General features: G+C 43.2%; 1 protein-coding gene across 1 annotated transcript in view; it reads right to left on the bottom strand.

The window, feature by feature from the left end:
* Positions 1 to 25,333, bottom strand: part of SLC24A3 (solute carrier family 24 member 3) — a 508,299-nt gene that overhangs the window by 64,027 nt on the left and 418,939 nt on the right. The window contains exon 7 of the mRNA XM_008064347.1: positions 3,815 to 3,889. Coding sequence (XP_008062538.1) covers positions 3,815 to 3,889 — 75 coding nt within the window. The remainder of the gene's footprint in view (positions 1 to 3,814; positions 3,890 to 25,333) is intronic.

Below are 25,333 nucleotides of genomic sequence, written 5' to 3'. Positions count from 1 at the left end.
GGCCCTGGGAAACATACACACTGTGTTTTGAAGTTACAATTGCTTTAGACAATGACTACATTCATGCATTTTGCTTTCTCCTGAAAACAATCAGCAAACTAGAAAATAGCACAGAGCAAAGTTTAGGTGAAACCCGCAAAGAGGATTGCCCTCTGTGCCTGCACGCATGCGGACTGCTCAGTTCTGCTGGCTTCAGCTGGCTCAATGGTCTTGCGCCTGTGTTCTCGCTTATCCCCGTTCCTGCCCCACCTACTTGGCTGACACTTCAGCTATTTTGAGTCCAGGTAATGAGGATGCTATTGGCTCCTTTCTGGCTCAACTCTGAACCTCTGCCCTCAGCAGCCATCAGCCCTTGTCTCTGGAGAAGGTATCTCTCCTCTCCCTGGGTCGCCAGGCCCCAGGGTTCATCCTCAGGCTCTCCCGCATGGGTCTGAAGGGTCTCTTGATGGAGATGTATGTAGAAATGGCATCTGGTCCCACTTAACCAGACGTAACCTTGGGGTGGTTGAGCCTTAGCCACACACCCTCGGAGATGAACAGTGGACAGCTACGCTTTCCAAACATTTCAGAACTACTACTAGGGGAGAGCGCTTTTTAAAAATCCCAAATAGTTGACTAGAATGTTTGGAAAAGTTGGTCATTATTTTGTGAGTCGGAGGAAGGGCTTTTAAATAAAGGAAATTCAAGGGGCCATTACAGAGTCTTATGGAGAAGTTTAGCACTACTGAAGAAAAAATGGAAGAAAACGCATTCTGTTAGCACAATATTAGGGGAAACAGAGGCAGAGGAGAATAAGAAACCTTGGTGAGGAGACACAGAGGGTGTGTTAGCCACATCCTGAGGTTGGACGCAGTGAGAGTGACTTTGCGAAGTACAGAGCTTTTAGGGATGAGATTATGCCTGGTGTTTTATGATGGTTTTAAGTCTCATGTAAAACCCCCAGACTCTGGGAGCGTGGACATTGTTTAACAAGAGTCAACAGTCCACCGAGACAAATAGTAGCCAGAAATCCAGACAAACTAAAGTTACTTAGGCTGCTATGATTCCTTTCCTTTGGGAATCTCAAAATTGACTCTAGAAATGGTCATTTCTATGCAACAGATGAACACCCTGAAGAAATGGTTTCTGACCACATTTAAAGTTGTGTTTTTTGCCAGGCATGATGGCTCATGACTGTAATCCCAGCACTTTGGGAGACAAGGTGGAAGGACTCTGCTTGAGCCCAGGAGTTCAAGACTAGCCTGGGCAAGACAGCAAGACTACGTCTATTCAAAAAATAAAAATATTAGCCAGACATGGTAGCACACACCTGTAGTCCCAGGTACTCAGGATGTGGGGCGGGAGGATTACCTGAGCCATGGAGGTCAAGGCTACTGTGAGTCATGATCATGCTACTGCATTCCAGCCTGGGTGATAGAGACCCTCAACTCATAAAAAGCTGTGTGTCTCAAAATGCACTGTGATGCTACTGCCATCAGAATCACCTGGGGTTGGGAGAAATACAACTTCCTGGGTTCTACCACAGAGCCCATGGAACTACAGACTCTGGGTTCCGCATTTAAATAAGCACACCAGGTATTTGCAATGCACACTTAAGTTGGAGGAACACCAGCTAAAGTAAAAAGAACCGAGACCCCCTGAGGACACAATCTTATTCTTATTAACAGTGAAGAAATGTAAGTTCTCTTAAATCACAAAAATAGACTTGGCAACTGGTCAGGAAACACACTGTCCAGATCTTCAGATGACAACAAAGAATCCTTTGTTTTGGCAGTGTGCTGCTGTCTGCAGGGACTCCAGTGCTACCCAGCCACCTGTATGTCCAGCAGGCCCAGCCCTGTAATTTCTAAGCTGCAGCCAGAGGACAGATGGCCACTTTACCCAAAGACCAGGCTCTGGGGAGTATGTCACCCACAGCCTGAAGATGCAAAACCGCTCTACTTCTTCACACATCATTAGCAACAATTACATTCATTTTATCTTGGACATGTCCAGATAAATTGAACAGAAGACAAGTTATTTCACACATAGACCAGGAAATCAGAAAACAGGGAAAGAAGCGGATGTTGGCAGCATTGCCACTGGGGGTGGCGTGCGTCTGTGCTCCTGGGAGATCTGAGTTGCTCTGTCCTGTCCTGTCCTGTCACCTCGTCTCTATGAGAAGAATTATCTCTTCCTGGAATTCAGCAAAGCAGGTAGTGGTATTCCTGTACACAACTAACCATGTCTCTTGAAAAAATTAGTTTTCTGAAATCATCCTAACATTCCCTAACAGCAGAAGAGCAGAGTGCACATAATCAGAGTGGGTTTGTCCATCCAGGGGCAGAGCACACTGGAAGAGTCTTTGAGGAGTCTGGAATGAGGTCAATGGAATAGTCCTCAGGTTTCAGGTGAACATAGCTTTTGCATAGGTAATGACTGAGAAGAAGACTATACAGTTCACGTGTATTCCTCACATTCACCAGTCAGAAGTTTAAAGGTGAATCACACCTTCAGTTTCAACATGGCACTCTGAGTCCTTCTGTTCTGTGACTGGGTCTTGACCCTCCCAATTATGTAGGGGAATACATTAGGTCTAGGGCTCTTCCTGTTTTAATCTGAGAATTCTGGAGGCCAAGGTTGAGAACAATGCTTAGGGCAACGCTGACCTCCTAGAGAGCCTTGTAATGGTTTGTAAACCCAAGATTTTCAGTGTCAGGAACTGCTAGTCACTGAAGAACCTGTCTGGTTCCTAGTGAAAAGTCTCATATAAAACATCATGTTCATTTTATTTGCATAGAGATTAAGAATATGATTATCTGCAGGGAAGTGCTTTGTAAAATAGGTGTAAAACAGACTCAGAAAGATGAACTTCTCCAAACTCATGAGTGCTAGTGAGAGGGTATATTAGTCAGGGTTCTTCCAAGAACCAATAGGAGATAAATAAAGAGATCTGTTAGGAAGGATTGGCTCACACCATTGTGAAGGCTAAGAAGTCCCATGATCTTCCATCTACAAAGGCAGTGGTGTATTTCCAATCCAAGCCCAAAGACCTGAGACCTAGGAGAGCCATGGTATAAACCTCAATATGAGTCCAAATGCCCAAGAGTCAAGAGTATTAATGTCTGAGGCAGGAGAAGATGAATGGCCCATCTCAAGCAGAAAGATAACATTCACCCTTCCTCTGCTTTGTTGTTCTATTCAGGCCCTCAAGGAATTGAATGATGTTCACCCACATTGGTGAGGGTGACCTCCTTTCATTATTTCTAAGAATTTAAATGTTAACCTCTTTTGAAAAACACTTTCACAAAACACACCCAGAAATAATGTTTCACCAGCCATCTGGGCATCCCTTAGCCCAGTCAAGTTGATGCAAAATTAACCTGGTTGGGGAGGTGGCAAGCCACAACTGGACTGCAGGGAGATGTCACTTCCAAGAATACAGGTGTGGGGGACCACAGAGGTGGTCATGGTTATGGGCACTGTGGGGAGGGGGGCAGGGAGTGTCCTGGGAGAACACAGAGTGAGAAGGGGAGAGATGTAAGGTCCAAAGCTAGGGAAGCTGATGGGGTGAGTGACTGAGAGGCAGGGTCAGAAGGGTCACAGGAGAACAGCTGCAAACTGTCACGGACCTATTAATAGACAAGCCAAGTAAAAACTCCTGTTCTGAGTACCTATCAATCAGGGTGGGGTTCTGGGTGATCAAAGCAGATGGAAGGCATGGACTGACTCAGTCACCACCAGCGTTCTTCAGTGAATTCCACGTGGAGGAGCCACACTTTGCTCTGGTGCTGAGAAGAACACTGAGGGGGACTGAAATGACAGAGCAACTTACCACGATGAGTGCGATCACAGACAGTGTATAGTAAATCGAATCCCTCAGGAGGCACCAGGAGGAGAGAGCCACAACCTATAGGAAAAGGGAGACAAAGTCAACAAGAATACCAGACTATGCAAATAAGACAGCGGGAAGCTGCCAGCTCTGGCCAGGGGCAAGCCAGAAACACAGCGTCATATCTATGAGGGGGTGCCCCCAAAACCCAGAATTTATTTTTTAAAAATTGTGTATTTATTCTTACATGTTTAAATTTGAGTCACCTTCAATGTACTCTCCGTTTGATGCAATATACCTATCAAGGTGCTTTTTCCACTGCTCATAACAGTTTTTGAACTTGTCAGTGTTGACGCTTTTTAGTGCTTCTGTTGTTTTTCATTTCGCCTCTTCCACATTGGCAAACATTTCCCTTTGAGGACTTTTTTTCATTGGGGAAACAAAAAAAAGCTGCTTGGGTAAATCGGGTGAATAGGGAGGATGGGGCATGGGGGTCATGTGTTTTTGGTTAAAAATTGCTGAACACTTAGTGAGGTATGGGCAGGTGAGCTTGTAAATCGCCCATCGTGAAAAGGGGAAGTGCATCGAAAGAATCTCCCCACCAAAAAACAAACAAACAAACAAACAATTCACTGAAGCCAAACAGTCTCTCTTAACAACACTAGCTGGTCCACTGAAGCCGATGGGTTCCTAGAAAACTTACCTATCAGGGGAAGCCTGTACTTCAAGGAGCCTGCCCTCCAAAAGATAATTCCATTTTATTGGGGGATCCCCCTGATGCCTCCTGTCCCAGACCCAATCAATCTGCTGGTCAATAGGAATTTGTTAAAAGTCTTTATGCTTATTAGTCTAGATCTTTTGAGAGGCAAATGGCAAGGTGGAATTAAGCCTGCAACAATTTTATGAGGGGAGAAAAAGACAGGTGATAGAAAATGGAGAGGGGCCAGGGGAACTGGGCAACCGGGATGCAAGTGAGACCCGTGTGAAGGTGAGAGGGAAGGTTGGGTGAACCGCCCCAGATGCCAGGCAGTCTGAAGAAGGGGCAGTAAGACCCAGAGAGACCCTTGATGTAAAGTTGCCCTTCAGAGGAGTCTCATGTCTCCCAGGGACAGGCCTGCCTTGGCATTTCTCACCTCGAGGGCATGGAAGAGAGTAATCTCAGCCCTTGCCTTGGTCAGTGACGCCAGCATCTGCTGCGGGTCATCCTCCCTCCTGCATGGGGTGAGCAGCCTGTGCAGGGGCAAGGACAAGCCAGTCTCCACCTAGCCCTCTTACCTCATCTCTATTATACACTTGGCCTTGTTGGCATTTGACTCCGGGTTCAATCAGATTCTTAAAAGATTGATTTGCATCCTGATCTGGAGAAAGTGTTATTCTTGGCATGTAGGAGAGGAGACGTCCCTAACCTCTGTTGACTACGGGCACACTGCTAGAGGCCAAGGCAGCCTGGGCCTGCAGGAGAAGGGGGCCACCAGAGCAGCAAGGAGAACAGAGGAGCCAGGGCTGGGCATGGTGACGAGGGGAGGGAAGCCAGGTTGAGACTGCTGTGCTAGAGGAAGAGTCATTTTTCCCTGGTAATCCTTTATAGTCTCTTCTTGAAGGATGCCTAGTATTTTATCTCTTTTCACAGAATAGGTCCATTTTGGCAGACAGAGAAGTCTGAGAAGAGTCCATAGTGCCACGTTGGAAGGCGGTTCCTGGGTTGTCATGTGCAAGTCCCTCCCCATTCCCTAGAAGAGTATCAGCTACCCCATGACTATAGGATGTTTGTCTGGCTGTCTTTGCCCTTGGCTTACTAACTGGACACAGCAACTGGACACAGCAACTGTCAACATGCTCAGCTGAGCCCACAATGGGCATGTGTTACACCGAAGACAATAGGAAAAGGGATCCCAGGGACAGTGTGACCTTCCAACCCTCTTCTCTCCCTCACCCCTGTGCCAGTCTGTAAAGCAAGATCAGGCAAAGTAAAGCCAGAGACGGCCTTCTGGATTGAAACAACATAAGAGGTGTGACTTAAATAGAACCATAAATGATGGATGAGGCCAGTCCCTCTCCATGAAGGCATTCTTCCACTTTTTATGTGGACACTTAGGTACATTCTGTAGCTAATTTTGCCTTATTAGGTGTGGCATTTGCAGATCTAAGTTACACATGACAGGGCTGTCAAGTAGAGGACCCACACCACAAAAATCACTCCAGAACAAATACAAAGTATGCTTTATCCTTTTATCATTCTCTCCCAGTATTGTAAACTGTTAAAACCTATGGTCATTACTCACCATCTATAGTTTAAATTGGATGAAATTGTTCACTTTCCAGCAGGTCACAAAAGGTTGTGAATATTTATTCAATTTATGGTAATCAGGCAAATGGACTTAAAACATGTGGCAAATATCAATTCTGAATTTATTAACAAGTCACTTGGGCTTTTAGTTCACGATGACAGATTGAGCACATACCATTACCTTTACTCTTTCTTGTTATATTATAACAAGATAATAGTAAAGGGATTTTTAAAAATAAGACATAAAACCGCAAGGTTTTATATTCATAAGAATGGATCAGAGTAAGAAAAAACTGGAAGGAGGAAAGCAGAATAATTGGTCATTCAGCTGGCAGTGGGGAGAGTTCTAGAAGTGGGGGTAAAGACAGGCTTGAGTTCAGGACAATTAAAAGGTTGTTTAGGAATTTAATCTCCAAACCTCCTCCCTCACTTCAAGCTTACTGCCTATCCCTCAACAGAAAACAAGCGATCCAGCATTTGAAGGATGGAAGTTCCCCAAAATAGAGAAAACATGGGAGGAAACAATCAAATAAATAATTTGAGAGCAATTCCCAAAAGTTAAGACATGCATTTTCAGAAGGAAAGGGTCCCCTGAGTGTCCCTCAATAGGTGCACAATGAACAATAACAACAAAAAGATGTACATCAAGACACACAATCATAAGTTTTCAGAATACTGGAGCAAAGAACAGGCCTTAAAAATGCCAGAGAAGGTAAAACAGGTTGATACACAAAGCATCAGAACCAGAAAGACATTTTGTTTCTCAACAATGACATGAGAAGCTAGTAGAAAATGAAGTCATGCCAAAATTAGGGAGGAAAATTATTTCAACCTGGAAGTCTATGCTCAGCCAAATCATTAATTAGAAGTTAAAAAAACATAAAAGTTTAGTTGTTGCAAAAAGTTTACCTCCTATGGATCCTTTCTGAAAAAGCGACTATAAGGATGTACTCCACCAAAATAAGACAATAAAAGCAATTGTTACATAAACTGGTGATACAATGAACCATTTTATTAAGCAGCAAGAATCTCTAATGATAATTCAAGGAAATTTCCAGAATGATGGTGAAGGAAGATTCTAGAAGGAAGGTAATATAAAATTCTGAAATGAAACTCTTGCAGCAGGTTTGGAGGGTGACCTAGCTAGACTGGAGTGACTCAGTAGACTCCAGAAAAAATGATGCTACAAGGACAAAATTGATGGAACAACTGATAATTTTGAACCAACAAAGAGAAGATTAGAGAGCTCTGGGAACACAACATAGGAAACTAAGCAAACAAATAACACAAAGACAACAAAGACAACTATAAACCACAAGGAATACAGAACTGTGCCCCAAATAATATGAGTCATGATGTATTAATGGCTCAGCTAGGAGGAGTGGCCCCATAGTCACAATTAACTAAGCAGACTATTGTCTAACCAAGCTTACGATATAGCTTTATGGGGAGGATGGAGGCTGGGTAGCGGGGTGAGTGGGGTTAAAAGAGACCCAGCCCCCTTTTGCTATACAGTGAAGTCAATGGAGAACACTTGAAAAATCAAATTGCTGCCATCTAAGTAGGTGACTCAGAGATACTGAGCAAATATCAAGATCAGGCAAACTAGTGGAGGGTTGTTGCCTCAGATGTTTGGAGAATTGGTGAACTGGAAGATGGCTGTTTTCCATTAATAAGCCTTCTAGAGCTGGTGGCCTCTTTAAGCTCTGTGCACATCCAACTGATAAAAATAAAAAGGAGGAAAGTTTAACACAAGTTATCCACTTAGATTTACTGATGCAAGAAATACACCTTGCACTGGGCCTAGTTGTCAAGTTGGGGGGTGGGGAGGATAGTGATACATTTTCTCTTTATCAATATAATAGTTTTCAATGTCTGGATTGTCAACAAATTTTAATCCCAGATTCAGAGCCTAATCTTAGTAAAACCAATTGCTTTTTTTTTGCCAGAAGTGCCGAACTGGAGCGCAACTAAGAAGGAGTCAAACCAAAGAAAATTTCCTTCCATAGTCCAGAAGGAATTGGGAAAAGTCGTCCACCCAAATCATTCATGATTCTGCGACAGTTCTCATGGAAGCTATGATCATGAACTCATGCCTACCCCTGACTCACTTTCTGAGACCACCACCACCACAGCAAATACTTATCTGATACTTCCTGCAAATAGGAGGATTGAGAAGGATTATCCATTCGTTCCTTGCAGTGCTCTGAAAATGCGAAGTTTACCCTCATGTGCCAGTGAACTGGGCTTGGTGAAGCTGATGGACTTAACAAGTTGGCATTACTTGCCATGAGAAAGAGTCAGGATTTGAACCCAGGAAGCTTGGGCCTTAGGTCTTTGTCCCATATATCATACTAAGTGCCTCGCTGGAGGCAAAGATGAAAAGCAGACACCCATTTGAGATTGCCTCCCACGGGAACTTTTCCTTCCTTATTTTAAGCCATTAGAACAGGTGTATTAAAGATTGTAGCCAAAGCAGGGCGTAGTTGGAGGCTGAGAGACAAAAGGCAGTGACCACAGCTAAATTTAAAAATAAACTGCTTTGAAGAGACACAGGCAAGCAGTCAAAGCAGAAGGGAGTTACCACAAGGACTCAAGACGTGCACATAGATACGGTGTAGATATATTCCAGGAGGGAGAGAACCAGTGAAATAAATATGGAAACTAACTGTCCATTTGTCTAGATTAGTTTACAAAAATAAAGCACCCATGCAGCTCACTGGTGACTGTTTCACTTTTTCACAAACACGAAAACACTGGTCTTCTGGGGTCTATGTGGTTCCTTTTGTACCTTTAATCTCTAGATGGAGGTCAGCAGCCATGTGACTCAGACCCCACACACATTTGTGGGCAGAGAGGGAACTGTCAGCATCACTGAATCAAAATAAGAGGCTCTGTGCATCTGTTGGCCGGTGTCACCCCCACCATGGCAGGTGTCACCCACACCACAGCAGGTTGACGAAAAGATAGGTCACCTTCCATAGCACTTTGAAAAAATGATTGCAGGGAAGAAAGACATATCGCTCTGGCAAACAGACCAGAATAGAGGTCCTGGGAGAAATCCATCAGTGAGTAATTCTGCCCTTGACCTCACTGGTCCATAATATGGATGGTGCAGATTACACAAGCCCATCCACCCACAAACGCCTCATCAATTCAGTCAGAGCCTCTGTCTTTTCCCTAAGCTCTAGGAATCCCTCCCAGCTAGAATTCCATCTTCATATTTCTTTTTCTATTTCTGGAGTGCATTTCACACATTCTCTATTGAATATGCAGCTTCAGTTCCCTTGTTAAAATTTCATTTAGTTTCATTGTGGCATCATGCAAAAAAATAATAATAATAACACCTCCAAAACAACACATTCTCTCTTTTGGCATTCTGGCTCCTTCTAGGAGGTTAAAAGTAATTATTGATGAAAAAACTATATATTTTATCTGTGTGGACATGTACTGCATATCTATATACAGCTATTTATATATATGAGAATATACACATAGTATATATGGAGATAGATTGTGCATATATAATACAATAAATATGACAATTTTTCTTGATGAATAATGGAATCTGATAGTGCAGGCACATTTTAAAAGGTGCAAGTACCCTCAATTTGTGAGTACTTGCCTTAAAAAAAAAAAGGGCTGAAGTAAACAAAACACCATCATAGTTCCATAACATAAAACAAAAAACTGCTAGCATCTCTGAGAACTGTTGTTATTTCACACAAATTTCATGGAAAAGGGATTTGAAAAATCACAACATGAGTTTCGTTCCAAGCTTCTGAGCTGACACAATTTCTACAGCCAATTCTTGTCTCAGGAAATACAGCCTTGCAATCTGCAACTGGGATGGGGCTGTGGGGTGTCCCCAAAACAATCTGAGGACACCAAGTGGCGCTGAAGTTCCGGCAGATCTGACATGGGTTCTCCCTCTTCTGGGGAAGTCTCGGCACTACTGTCTGTGTGTTATTCAAGCACACTTTTAAAATACATCTATGCTGCGAAAAATAGCTAAAACACAAATGGTTCCTGCTTGCTTGGAAGTTCACTATTGAAAATGAATGATCCCAATTCGGTTGTGTAAAACCATAATTCCATTGTTTTGCCAAATGCAATGAACTTCTGCATATTAATCTTCCCAACCAGGCCCATAAAATAAGTTTGTATTTTTAATTTCATTTTTTCCCTACAAAAACTCATTTTGAGTTCTAGCTTTGTGTGAGGGCAAACAAATGACAAGTAAACAAACTGCTACTGGAGACAGATTTAAATAAAAACAGGGCCGCATCAGGACAGTGCAGACACAGAATAATCACACGAATGCTCTTCATTGATCTTGTTGAACAATAACCACGGAGCCTCACAATGACCCGAGGACATCGCGGGATTCGGGAGTGCCTTCTTAATCATCCTCAACATTATGCACAGTTGTTTCCACGTAAAATGAAAGTCATTGCCAACTAAGTCTCCAAAATCTAGTATTTCAGCGTGTTCTCACACACATCAGAATTCACAGGGTGTCAGCTCTGCTGCAGGGAGGAAGATGCTCAGCCTGTAGCCACAGGACTATTGTCCTTGGAGCCCTGTGCCTACTCAGGGTTCCAGGGGTAGGGAAGCCTGCAATTCACTGCTAGGCATGGATGCTCCAGCACCCAGCACAGCACTTGGGAGTACTAAGTACAGAATACAAATTTGTTAAATACATATAGGGTATTTAGGGTCATTTCATTTAACCTGATGAGTTAGCTTGGATTCACCCAGACCAAGGCAGATTTAATTGCAAATAGTTTACTAGGGGAGGTGGTTCCAGGACACCTTGTTAGGGGAGTGAGGAAGGTGGTGGAAGGAAGGTAATAACCAAGTCATGGCAGTGGGCAATGGGGGCTCAGTACTAGTGGGGAGCTCTGGGAGACCCTGTGGAATGTGTCTTTCCCTATCTTACCCAATGCAGGTGGGAGCTGGGGTACTGACCTAGCCACTCTCGTCAGTCATTGGTTGAGGCCACACTAGAAGTATAAGTTCCCTGGCCCTTCCCACCCCAGCGGCAGAAATTGTGGGCTTCTGTGGCCAAGAAGAGCCTTCAGACACAGAAATGTAGGTTTTGGTGTTGGTAGTCAGACCAGCGGGAAATGAACAAATGGGTGAGGGTCATGGGTGGGGCAACAGCAATGTCTACTCTAACTCAAAATGTGGATTTACACAATAATCCAGTAATCAGTAAGCATTTTCACTCTCACGCACATGCAGACACATGCACACACAGAGCTTCATAATCTTTAAAGTACAACCTATCCATTTGCATAAGACTCAAAAGCAGGCCACACTAATTGATGTTGTTTTAGGTCAGGAACAGTATTCTCCCCGAACCAAGGACACAGTCTGGAGAAGACACAAGGGCTCTTGGAGCCCAGGACTGGTCTAGTTCTTGATCAGGGTGCTGGTTCCCTGGTATGCTATCTGTGAAATGCCATGGAGCTGGTCACAGGACATGGGCGCTTTTCTGGGTGTATGCGGTACTTCAATAAAAATATTCAAACAGAACACAATGCAATTACAATGTTAGTTGTCAATGTTAATATTACAATGTTAATTTTTATAGTAACAACTTTATCACAACTTGGGTTGGCTTATTAGTAAAATTGCCAGATGAAATACAGGAAGCCCAGTGAAATCTGAATTTCAGGTAAACACCAGTAGTTTTTAAATATAACATAGGCATATCTCAAATATCACATGGGACACACAATATACTAAAAATACATTTGTTGCTTATTGGAAATTAAAATTTAACTGATGTCTTATATTTTTATTTGCGAAATTTGGTAACCTTACTGTTAGATTTTGAATGTTGATTAAAATGACTACTTTGCCTTTCCTTGGATAAGCACAAAAGTGGAATATTAGTGATTTTGGAATAAATATTCTTAGGGTAAAGAGATAGTTGCAACTTTTCTAGATTGTCTGTTATCTCATGCTGGATATCGACCACTGTTTTATTCTGGTTGTCTGACCTGATTAGAGTTTTATTATTTTTGTTTGCTTCTTGTTCACTAAAATGGATGGCAATGTGTACATTACAGTTTTTATGGGGGGGGGGTCCACAACATATGACTTTTGGCTTCTCTTGGAAAAATTCGAAGTCAAGGCAAACCGTGTCATTGTGGAGCTGCCCGGGGGACCCTTTTAGGTGGGACGTGCCCTCTTTGGCCCCCATCAGTTCCTCTACCCTTCACTGCTCCAGCTCCGAGACCAAGCGTACATGACTCTCTTTCTGTTACTGTCATTCTCAGACCTGACTGCTTTACTCATTTATTCTGTATACCCGGGCCCTGGAGGAATATGCATTTGAAATCCCTGATCTGACAGAATTACATGAATTCGTCTAAAAAACTCTGAACACAACCAGTTGCCATTTCTTCAAAGTCTGACATGGTGCTCAGGGGTTCTTAAACAATTTCTCTGCTATGCACTCCTTGATACTCTGTGGACCTCTTCCAGAACATTGTACTACAAGGCATAAGGTAAATAGCATAGAGTTACTAGGAAGCTGATTTATTGAAACCCAATTATCAAAGCATTGAAAGATGGCAATACATTAATAGATGTGTTTATTTATTAACAAGAACTGGTAAGTTTCTTTATATAAGAAGAGTTAAGCTGGATGTTATGGCTCATGCCTATAATCCCAGGACTATGGGAGATGGAGGTAAGAGGACTGCCTGAGCCTAGGGGTTTGAGACCAGCCTGGGTAACTTGGCGAGGTCTTCTCTCTATAATAAATAAATAAAAATTATCCAGGCATTGTGGTGCATGGCTGTGTTTCCAGCTGCTTGGAAGGCTGAGGCGGAGGGATTGCCTAAGCCCAGCAGGTTGAGACTGTGGTGGTCATGAGCATGCCATTGCCCTCCAGCCTGGGTGACAAAGTGATTCTCCAAGTAAAAAAAAAAAAAAAAGAGTTAGTCATTCATTCCAAAGTAGTGACAAACAAGGAGAGATTTGAGACACCTGCAATGATGACGGTATAGCATGAACTTGCTCACATTTCTGTTGGCGACGACATCACAGGTACTGGTTATGTCACTGTGATTTGCTACCTCATGTATGAGACAAAACGCTAGATATAAGTGCTTAGCAAAAATAAAGTCATTTTTTTTCTAATTAAAGTTCACCCTCCCCTTCATCTAGTATTTGGAGATAGAAGCCCTGAGGTTGGTCCCTGGTATTTGGTTATTTTGTGGTTCTCTATTAGGACGGGACGGGAGGTAATGCGGTCCTCAGCCCATTCTGGCTGTGTTGATAAGCACTCATGTGGAGGAGGCTGAAACTAATGGCAAAATGCAGTTTGGGGCTATCTGTCGATTTCGATTACGTGTGCCGCCCGTTCTGTCCATTGTCATAGAGAGAAAGCTGGCTATATTTAGATAGTTTTGCAGGAAGATTTCAAGTGGTTCACACATTCACTCTCCTATCTCAGATGATCAGTGCAGAGTTACTTTCTCTGACAGCTTCCTCCACAGCTAAGTGTGTGCCGGCTACTGTTTACCCCAAGTGATCCAGGAACCGCAGTATTGCCTCAACCAAGAGCCGCTTAGGAAGGCAATTCTCAAGCCTCACTCCAGGCTGGCTGCATCAGAATCAGCATCTTCACAAGCCACCCAGGTGACTGATGTGCACATTACAGTGGGAATAGTGCTGGCTTGGAAGACAGAGAATTCCAGGGTCTGAGTCAAGCAATAAGACTGAAAATACAAAGAGCAAGAGGCTGGTGAGGGGGCCCATAGCCTTCACCCTGAACAGTGGGGTCTGGGCATGATACAGTGGCTGCGGATAACTAGGACCTTTGGGTCATATTGCAACTCTGTGTAGGAGGGCTGCAGCTACAAGTCAGAAGGCCCGCTTGTATGGGGTTTCTTACTTCATCTATTTCAAGCACCTTCCCTGCTTAGGATGCCAGGAGAAAACGTCCTTTTGTACCATGTGTAGAACCACATCAGAACATTCCTGCTCACCACAAGCCCTCCTACTCCCTTCACTCAAAAGACAGTATAAAGTATTCTAGAGGGGCATGGTGGCTGACACCTGCAATCCCAGAATTTTGGGAGGCTGAAGAAGAAGGATTGCTTGAACCAAGGAGTTCAAGGCCAGCCTGGGCAACACAGTGAAACCTCGTCTCTACAGAAAAATAAAAAAAGAAAACAAAAGCTAGCTGGGCATGGTGGCACATGCCTAAAGTCCCATGCTGAGGTGGAAGGACTGCCTGAGCCCAGGAGGTTGAGGCTGCCACGAGCCATGATTGTCGTGGTCATGCCACTGCCCTCAAGCCTGGGCAACAGATAGAGACCCCAACTCAAAAACAAACAAAAAAAGAATTCTAAACCAGAATGGTGTTGAATGTATTCTCAAATGTATACCCTTCAGGTTAGTAGGTGAATGGGCACCTATTTCCTCATTTTGTCAATTACATATCCTACAAGGACAGTCTCTACCCTGAGGGATCATTTCTCAGATCAGGATCTGTAACATAACCGTAGTAGCCCTTGATCTCCAGATCGGGGTGGAGAGCGTCTTTGCATTTACGGTGTTGACAAAAAATGAAGTTAATACACATCAAGTGAGTTCAGAAACAGACAGCTAAGAGCAAGTATTTGAGTTCACGCTTCTTGAAGTAAGACCCTGCCTACAATTACAGACATGATGACGTTAGCATTTCTTGCTGATAATATTAGCAGACTGCAGAAGCTGGTATTTTTCACGGTGTTAAAGAGCCAGTAATGGAATCACGGGGGACAGATGTTCTGTTTCCCTCTAGCCTCTCTAAAAATTAAAACACTGAGAACAAAGCAGAAAGAAAAACAGGAGAGCCAGCTATTTTTCAGTTCACAGGTTTAGATATGGATTTGGAAGTTTCTGTTTAGTACCTGGAGGAATGCAAGGTTCTCTGATTTCACCAATTAACAAAGAAAACGTTGACTGCATACTTTTAAAATTAAGATTTCTACCTACTGTTTGACAAAGAATGAGACTTTAGCAATGACAGGAGCTAATGTAACATCACATGCGGGGTGTGTTCAAAGCAAATGTGGATGACTACCATTCCTAACTGAAACCCTTCTAGGAATCTGGTGGGGGGTCCAGTGTAGAAAGGAAGCGGTTGCCCCCACCCCCACTCCCTCAGGTGTGGGAGCAGGCCACACTCTTCGATTAGGTGTGAATGGTGACATTTTTATACTAAAACATCCTGTTGGCTCTGTGCGGCTCATCTGGCCCTAGCTGATCTTCAGACAATCTATTTAAAGTAATTTCTGTGACTCAGAGAAGGGAGAGCAGGTGACGCTCATGAATCAATTCCGCAACCGGGGCAAATGGAACACAAGGACACTTCTTCCATGAGTGAATTACAGACATTGAGAATTAAAACATGGCGTCATTGAGTAACACCTCTAGGCTTGATCTGTGTCAGACAATAAAGCAGTGAGCAGAGAGAACTGGGTGACAAAGGCAGCCTGCCAATCAACCAAAGAACCCTTCCCCAAACCGTGGAATATCTTTTAACCAAAAAACATGGGGAGGAGTCATGTTATCTAAGTATTTATATCTAAGTTAATTTTTCAGCTTGCAAATGAAGACCATGCAAGTGGAGAGAAGTTAGTAGCTCAGCTGTTTACAGGATTAGAAATGCAGTCAAGTTGCTGTGTGGAGAGTCTGGGAATGGAAATACGTCTTTCTGTTGGGCAGGAGCTGGGACAAGGGAGAATGGGCTCCATCTGCAGCCTGCCCCTCCTCTCACTTTCTAGAGTATGGGGCATGGAGGCCGAGCCTCCCCCGACCTTCACCCTGAGCTTCTCGTACCTTTCTTCATTTCAATTTTCCACCTGGAAGGACGATATTTACCCACAACGGATCCCGGGCAGTGCACAGGGACCCATACCAAATGTATGAAAAGATCCCAAGATTTTGGAATGAGATGAATCCTGTGCATGCATGCATTGGGAACAAAGAGTATTTGCAAATAGTGGCTTTAACTGTAACGCCTGATCTCGTTCCTAGGAAAGAAAAGGCCTCCCTGAATGATTTGGGGTTGGCAGGGACCTCCTGTTTCTCAGGAGGTTATGGCTGGGCTGAGCCCCTCCCTATAAGAACCAGCATTTAACAATTGGTTCTTATGTGCCCAATGATGTGCTAAGTACTTTACATGCCTTTTTTTCTTGCAATCTTTTATTAGTCCCATTTCACAGATGAGTGAACTGAGGCCTAGTGAGGTTCCCAGTTTGAAAGTGAGAGCTGGTTGGGTTTGGTGGCTCAGCCTGTAATCCTAGCAATTTGGAAGGCAGAGGAGAGTGGATTACCTGAGCCCACAGGTTCGAGACCAGTCTGGGCAACTTGGCAAGACCTCATCTCTACAATAAATAAAAAATTAGCCGGACATGGCAGTGTGTGCCTGTAGTTCTGGTTACTTGGAAGGCTGAGGCAGAAGGATCAGTGGAGCCCAGCAGGTTGATGCTGGAGTGGCCGTGAGTGTGCCACTGCACTCCAGCCTGGGCGATGGAGTGAGACTCCAACTCCAAAAAAAAAAAAAAAGAAAGTGATATAGCTACATTCGGAAACAGGTCTGAATGACTACAGAGCCCACGCAGTTAGCTCCTTGCTGGAGATTACTCAACTGACCTCATCATAAGAATGACCTGGGTCTGTTGGATAAATATGGATTTCTAGGTCCACCTAGGCCTTCTGAATCACACTCTTTCAGACAGACCATGGTTCTCAACCTTGGCTGCACATTGGAATCACCTAGAAGCTTTACAAAATATTCATACTTGGGTCTTACCCCCCAAAATTCTGATTTAGATGAGCTGGGCTATGGTCTGGTCACTGGGAGTTTTAAAAGCACTCCCACCGGGTGTGGTGGCTCACACCTGCCATGCCAGCACTTTGGGAGGTAGAAGCGAGAGGACTGCCTGAGCCAACCTGGGCAACTTGGTGAGACCTCATCTCTACAATAAATCAAGAAATTAGCTGGGTGGGTGGTGCACATCTGTGGTTCTAGCTACTTGGAAGACTGAGGCGGAAGGATCGTCTGAGCCTAGTACGTCGAGGTTGCGATGGCCGTGAGCATGCTACTGCATGGCAGCCGGGGCAACAGAGTGAGATTCTGATTCAAAAACAAAACAAAAACATGTCCCTCCCCGAAGGTGATTCCAACACACTGCAGGGGTTGAAATCACTGCCCCAATCTGCTATGCCCTGCAAGGCTGGTGGATGTCCAGATATTGGAAACTCCCCAGCATCCCCAGTACAACTCAAGGGAACCCATCTATGTGTGTGAGATTTTGAGAAGTCACAGTGCACTTTGCATATTCTCTAGGATTATTTCAGGGTCCACACGCTAGCAGTGTTGCCGTCCATCACTCTGCTTATAAAGCAAATCTGTTTTAATATCCCTTTATATAATAATTAAAATTACTTTGGGAGTCCTATCAGTATAATACACGAGGTGTGGAATTTCTGAGGTTAACTTCACAGCTGGGGAGACTGGGAGGCTGGGGCTGAAGTCATCTGAAGCCTTGCTCACTTGCACGACCAATTGGGCTCTCAGCTGGGCCCACGGGCAGCACACCCCCATGGCCTCCCTCTGTGGCCAGGGCTTCCTCACGGCAGAACAGCCTCTGCATAGGCAGAAAACTTAAATGGGGGCTCAGGCTCCAGGAGAACAAGCAGAAGGTGTATAGCCTTGAATGGTCTGGCCTCAGAGATCAGATAGCGGCTGCTGCTTCTTTTCCTTCTTCTTCTTTTTTTAACTTGATGCACAAGACCGGTAAAATGTAATCACCGGAGATTTAAAACTGGATAGAAGTATTGGCATGAGCATTCAAATATGTTTCCCTTCAAATGAAACACACACTTAAAATAATAAAATGCTTAAATCAAATTTCCTAAGGGTGCATTTGGTCGTGTAAGTCAGGCACACTTAGATAAATTGTATCTCTAATCTTAGGACACAAAAAGGTTGTAAATTGAGTTCTCATCAATTTCTTTCTATTTCCATCTGATTTTAAATTATAAGTCCTCTGACATTTGTAGATTGTGTATGACATAAACTTCAGACATATTTTAAGAAATGATGTTGATGATTTTTGCTTCAAAAACTGCACAGCACAACTGACATAAAATGAAAATAAAAATACCCTGCCCCCATGTGCCCTACCCCAACCTGACTCATCAGAGGTCACTGTTCTTCACATTTCTCTTTCAGTTATTGTAGGTGTCACAAAGGCCAACCCCAAATAATTTGCTTTTAACTCTACATCTTGTTTTTATTGATTCCTCATTAGGAAAGAGTAGGAGGTGACATACTTGTATCTGCAGCATTGCAGCACTATGGTCGGATGGTGAGGAGGTGACACACACTGTTTGCATTATTGCGGCGCTATGGAGGGATGGTGAGAAACGAGGACTCAGGGCCAGGATCCCTAAGCTCAGTCCTCAGCTCTAACACGACTACTTGTCTGGCCCCTGGGCAAGTTATTTATTTCCTGTCTCTGTGTTTCAGTTTCCTCATTTGCAAAATAGGATGATAATCGCATTGTCCTCAAGGGTTATCGTAATGATCAAATGCATGGGCATAGGCACCAGGTTGAGAACATGGGTGTGTGATACAGTCTATTCAGTAAGTGAGAGTTCTTGCTGCTGCTTCTCTTTTCCCTTCCCCTGCTCCTCCCTTGGTATCTGAAAGTTAGTTCCTTTGGGCATTACTTTAAGGACTTTATTCTTATATAAAAATTAAATTGCACACATTAAAAATTTAGTACTATTTAAGGGTATATAATGAAGCACAACTGTCCCGTCTTACCCTTCTGGAGTCCCAGCAGTATACATTTGTAATTATTTTCATTTTGGCGTCTTTTTGTTTTTATTTATATCATGCCAAATAAAAGGATCATAAGTCTTTAGAGATTTGTCCTTTAGACATCACCTGTTGAATCTCACTATGAAAAATGAAGATTTAGCCAGTTTGTATTACTCTTTGCATTCTCTTATACTCCTGATACATTTGATAGTTCTAGTATGATGATTGGGGCAAATACATCTTTGAAAGTTTCCCCCTCTGTTTCACATTCCACTTACTTTTGGGAAGATCTCTTGATTTCATATTAGGTATAATAAAGATGTTTACATTCCTATCTTGCAACCATCTCCTCACTCTGTCTTCTGCTTTTAAACTCTTCTCAGGTATACCTTGTCAATTGTCTATGTTTCATCTAAGGATTGTCTCTAAATGTGGACTAACAATAAACAGCAGTTATATTATTACTACTAGTAAGTGAATATTGCTTACTGTCGAGCCAAACAGTGTGCTAGGAATATAATTTTTTCTTATGGATTCAATGTCCTGGCCCACTTGCTATTCAGAAGACTATGCTATTAAGATAAAATAGAATCTATTATCTTAAACATCATCCTCAAAAAAATTATTCCTTATGTCTCTCAAGCCTTCACTTTGGTCATCATCATACCAATTCCACGATTTTGGTCCTTTTCATGGTTTTTTTTAATTTAAAAAAATCACTTGAACTTTTTTTTTTTTTTTTTTTTGAGTTGGAGTCTCACTCTGTTGCCCAGACTGGAGTGCAGTGGCTGCTCCCGGCCACCGCAGCCTCGACTTGCTGGGCTCCGGTGATCCTTCCGCCTCAGCCTTCCAAGTAACCGGAATTACAGGCATGCGCTACTATGCCCGGCTGATTTTTTGATTTATTGTAGAGATGAAGTCTTGCTGCCCAGGCGGGTCTCGAACCCACGGGCTCAGGTAATCCACTCACCTCAGTCTCCCAAAGGCGGGGGATTACAGACTGAGCCACCGAGCCCGGCTTGAACATTTTTTTAAAAACAATTTTTTTTTTGAGTTGGAGTCTCACTCTGTCGCCCAGACTGGAGTGCCGTAGCCGCTCCTGGCCACCGTAGCCTCGACCTGTTGGGCTCCAGCGATGCTTCTGCCTCAGCCTTCCAAGTAGCCAGAACTACAGGCGTGCGCTAACACGCCCGGCTGATTTTTTTATTTATTGTAGTGATGAGGTCTCGCTGCCCAGGCGGGTCTCGAACCCATGGGCTCAGGCAATCCACTCACCTCAGCCTCCCAAAGGCGCGGGACTACAGGCTGAGCCACCGAGCCCGGCTTAAAAACAATTTTTTTATTGATGGTTCTCCCTATCTTTAAAAATGGATTTTAAGAAGCAACGTGTTCTTGTTTTATGGCTTCAATATTCTTGGGAAGCTCTCTGAGGATACTAATTAAAACTTGTGAAAAGTTGATTTTTATTACTGGAATTATCTCTGGCTCCTTGGTGGACAGCTGTTCTGTTTATCCATCTTGATTCTTCCTTTGGGAAGAGTCCTCAGATGCCTGGTGGCCTTAGGAAGCAGGCTCATACATATGAATTAGTGGCTAAGAGGAACAATATGGTAGCCAGCATGAGGGTTCTTGCAGGTGCACAGGCCTACTGTTCTCCAAATTCCTTTAAATGGAGAGACTGTTCTGCCTCTGTGAAGACAAATATGCTGTGCAGACAGATAAGCTTCACTTTAGGGTATGTGGTCAGTGTTGTAGACTCAGGGCCCCTAAAATCCAAAATAAAGAGGGGCAGTAATTCTTTTTTTTTTTTAGTTGGAGTCTCACTCTGTCACCCAGGCTGGAGGGCAGTGGGACGTTCCCGGCGACCGCAGCCTCGACCTGTTGGGCTCCTGTGATCCTTCCACCTCAGCCTTCCAAGTAGCTGGAATTACAGGTGTGCACTACCACGCCCGGCTAATTTTTGATTTATTGTAGAGATGAGGTCTTGCCAAGTTGTCTGGGTGGGTCTCGAACCCACGGGCTCAGGCAATCCTCTCACCTCGGCCTCCCAAAGTGCTGGGATTACAGGCTAAGCCACCGAGCCCGGCATCAATTCTTAAGTGTGTTTGTTTCTTTTCAGACTCCTTCAATTGGACACTGTAAAGGGCCAGAGATATCACCTTTGTTTTTCTCTCAGTCACAAATCTTTCTAGACACACTTTCCTTTTCTTTAAAGACCATTTTTCCAGTTCTACTTTGGGAGAGCCACTAATCAGTTGACAGTGATGAGAAAGAAACAGCTGATTCACTTGTTCCTTGGCATGAAGGTTTTCAAACATGATTACAAATTCTTTGGCACCACTCTCATCAAGAGTTGAATTCCTATGTTCCCCCCTCTTGAAGAAGGGTGGACTTGTGACTTTTTAACCAACAGAGTATGACAGATGTGGTATGATGTCACTCCTGAGTTTAGGTCATAAAAGGCCTTGTGACATCTACCTTATGTTCTAGAATACTCAGAGCCCTAAGCTTTCATGAAAGCAATCTGATAACCTTAGTCTGCCGTGATGTGAGAAGAACCCAAGCCATGTGGAGAGACCATGTGGAGGTGCTCAGATAACACTCCCAGCTGAGTTCAGTTCAGGCACCTAATATGTGAGTGAAGAAGATTCCAGATGATCCCAGCCCCAGCCATTCAAGTCACCTCTAGCTATTCCAACATTTCCAATGGAACAGAGATAAACAACCCATGATCTGTCCAAATTCCTGGACCAAAGACTCATTGAGCATAATTACGCAGTGGTTGTGTTATACTATTATGTTTAGGGTGGCTAGTTACATAGCAATAGATACCTGGGTCACAAAGATAACCCTTCAGTTAATTATCCTGATTATGCCTTCTCCATCAACTTACTCACATACCACATCCCTTCCAACTCTGTGTTTGAAGCTCTGAGAAGTCCTCTAGGATTTCTGTCCCTCATCATCTTTATTGCTTTTTCCTACACTTGTTCTGGATTGGGGATATCCATACTCTGGGTCAATCACATTTTATTTCTGTCCCCTAGAAATTCATTAAAATTTCTAGGCCACTCTTGCTATGCCTTCCTGGTCTCTCGACAATGATGGATTCATCTCTTTTGTGCATATCATGACTATTATTTCAATGAGATTGTAGACAAGATGTAAAGGTTCTTTTCAGGGAAGAGATAAAACCTGTCCTTAAAAATGGATACATTTCATAGTGATCAACAAATCAGAATAAGGTTAGGTTGATGAAGCACCACATGTACAAATATGAAAAATGTAATCAGCTGTCTTTTTCCACGCACACATGCTGTGAAATTGATTTAATTTTTTTCTATCTTGGTTAAATAGTGTTTTATTTATTTATTGGTTTTTTAAATATTGTGAAGTATAATTTATAAACAATAAAGTGCATCCATATAAAATGCTGTATGCTCAGGTAACCACCACCCCAATGAAAACACAGAACATGTCTATCACACAGAAAAATGTACCCCAGGTGCTGTTGGTTAATAATCTCATCTGTTCACACCCAGTCAACCACTGACCTAATTTCTATCCTGTAGATTAGTTTTTACTGTTCTAGAACTTCATATAAGTGGAATCATATAGTCTGTACATTTTTGTACCTGCTTCTTTCACGCAGAGTATTTTTGAACTTCATCTAAGTTGTATGTGTGAGTGTATCATTAATTTATTCTTTTTAATTGTTCATCTGTATTAAATTTGTTCATTTACCTATTGATAGATGTTTGGAATGTTACTTGTTTTAAGGTATAATTATTAACTCTGCTATGAACATTTTGGTTGATGGACACTGTGTGGGTGTTTTAGATCTATGTATTTTAAGTCCTTTATTTCCTCCTTAAAGGGATTAGAATCTCTCAGGCAAAATTTCTGGTGCCAACTGGGCAACCAGAATCCATAAAATGAGAAAACTCTGGCTCCCAGGTGTTAGAAGGAATGAGCTAATCATATCAAAAGTGGTCTGTGAAAATCAAAGCTGGCATTACTGTACTGAAAAAGTTGACTCAGGCATGCTTTGGTAATAAGCATTTCAAAGAGATAGATAACTTCCCTTTAAATAGCACATAAACACCACTACCATGGAGCAAAAACCAAATGCTTCCCCTTTGACTGGTGATGTCTCAGTACTTAGGAATGGCCATGCCTATAAAAATAAATGCTGAGTAGGGAACTCGAAAGGAAATGGAAGGCAGAGGAAGCTTTTTTCCTCCTTATAAACATGTGAACTATTTTATAGCAGATACAGAAAGAGGTGGGAGCGAGTGTTGGACAACTTCCTTTAAAAACAATAACAGCAGCCGCATTTATTGAATATTTATGAATGCCAGGAACCATCCTAGGGACTTTTCTCTTCATACTTTAATTAATTTAATTCTCATGCAACTCTTTAAGATGAGTACTTGTTATGGGCTGAGTTGTCCCCCTCGAACTCATAAATGGTAGTCCTAGCCCTAAACCCTAGTACCTCAGAAAGTAATTTTATCTGAAGATAGGTCTTTAAAGAGTCAATAAAGTAGAAATGAAGTCATCAGGGTGGGCCCTAATCCAATATGACTGGTGTACTTATAAGAAGAGGAAATTTGGACACAGACCATACAGGGTCAAGACCATGTGGAAAACACAGGGAGAAGATGGCGATCTACAGACCAAGGAGAAAAACTTCAGAAACAAACCCTGCCAATACGTTGATCTTGAACTTTTAGCGTCCAGAAGTGTGAAAAAAAAGATTTCTGGTTTTTTAAGCCACTCAATCAGTAGTATTTTATTAGGTCAGCCCTATCTGACTAATGACGTGCTTCATAATGCTGTCTTCATTGTACAGCCAAGGATAATGGTTAATTGTGAAGCCTGTATATGCCCAGAAATGGAGCCAGCTGAATGACTCAAAAAATCCATACTTATAAGTAGTCTACAAAAGCTATTTTTCCTTGAGAGATAAAAATGAAATGGAAGGTAGATCTCTATCTTGGTGCTTACAACTCACTGTGAAGACAAACTTCTGTACAGAAGATATAGTCTATGTGGTCCAGCTGTAGAATCTAGAGTCCTCTAAGAGCTGCTGGGACAGGCTGAGTATTTTTTAAAAGACTACCCAGGATGAGGTGCCCAGAGTCTTTCAACTTCCAGATCTGTTGTCAGGGATGCCTAATCTGCAGTGTTTTCTATCCCTTGGGCTGAGCTCAGTAGTGATGTAAAAAAATTACTTGATGGTCCCCTGAAAAAAACAGAGTGCCTGGTATGGTCAGCTGAATAATGGCTTCCCAAGGATGTCCACTTCCTACTTCCTGGAACTTGATGGGAGTTTACATGGTTCCTTGAAAACAATGAAATGTCTAAAATAAAGCCAAAATACATCAACTGTTTTTAGTACAGATGCTTCTTGACTTATGATGAGTTTACATACCGATAAACCCATCATAAATTGGGATAGGGAGATTATCCTGGATTATCATGGAGGTGGGGCTTATGAAATCACAAAGATACTATTAAAATGGAGGAAGAGGATCAGAGGGACCAGGGAGATGTGAGGATGGAAGTAAGAGAGTGGAATGAGCCGGGCTTGGTGGCTCCGCCTGTAATCTCGCACTTTGGGAGGCTGAAGTGAGTGGATTGCCTGAGCTGGCGGGTTCGAGACCCGCCTGGGCAACTTGGCAAGACCTCATCTCTACAATAAATCAAACAACTAGCTGGGCGTGGTAGTGTACGCCTGTAGTTCCAGCTACTTGGAAGGCTGAGGCGGAAGGATCGCCAGAGCCCAGCAGGTAGAGGCTGCAGTGGCCGGGAGTGACCATTGCACTCCAGTCTGGGTGACAGAGTGAGACTCCAACTCAAAAAAAAAAAAAAAGAGAGAGTGGAATGATGAAAGTGAGGGACCATACACCAAGGAAAGTAGGCTGCCTCTAGAAACTGAAAAAGGCAAGGAAATGAACTTTCCCCAGAAGCTTCCAGAAAGAATACAGCCTTACTGACACCTTGATTTTAGGCTTCTAACCTCCAGAACTGTAAGATTATCAATTTTGGTTGGTTTAAGCCATTAGGTAGGTGGCAATTTGCGAGAGGCAACAGAACGGTAAATACAGCCATCCTCCTGTGGACTTTCATTTGCTGGGCACCAAGTGCTGCCCACTCCACCCACTGCACCCATGGTAAATGTGAGGAAGGAAGGCTATGGTTCCAAGTCATTTCCCAAGGTAACAAGTTTGGCTTTCCATAGGCCTCCTGGAGATCTGAAGCCCTGCACTTAAGGCTGTATGTGGGAGTGTCTTCAAGGAGTCTGCTGCATGTTCCAACTCTTCCAATAACCCTGCATATAGGTGCATGTGGTGACTCTCATTATCCAGAGAGGAAAATGGAGAGT

Source organism: Carlito syrichta, unplaced genomic scaffold, assembly GCF_000164805.1.
Source record: "Carlito syrichta isolate Samal-C Ts95f unplaced genomic scaffold, Tarsius_syrichta-2.0.1 Scaffold307318, whole genome shotgun sequence".
NCBI lineage: Eukaryota > Metazoa > Chordata > Mammalia > Primates > Tarsiidae > Carlito > Carlito syrichta.
This window is presented reverse-complemented; position numbering and strand designations above follow the sequence as displayed.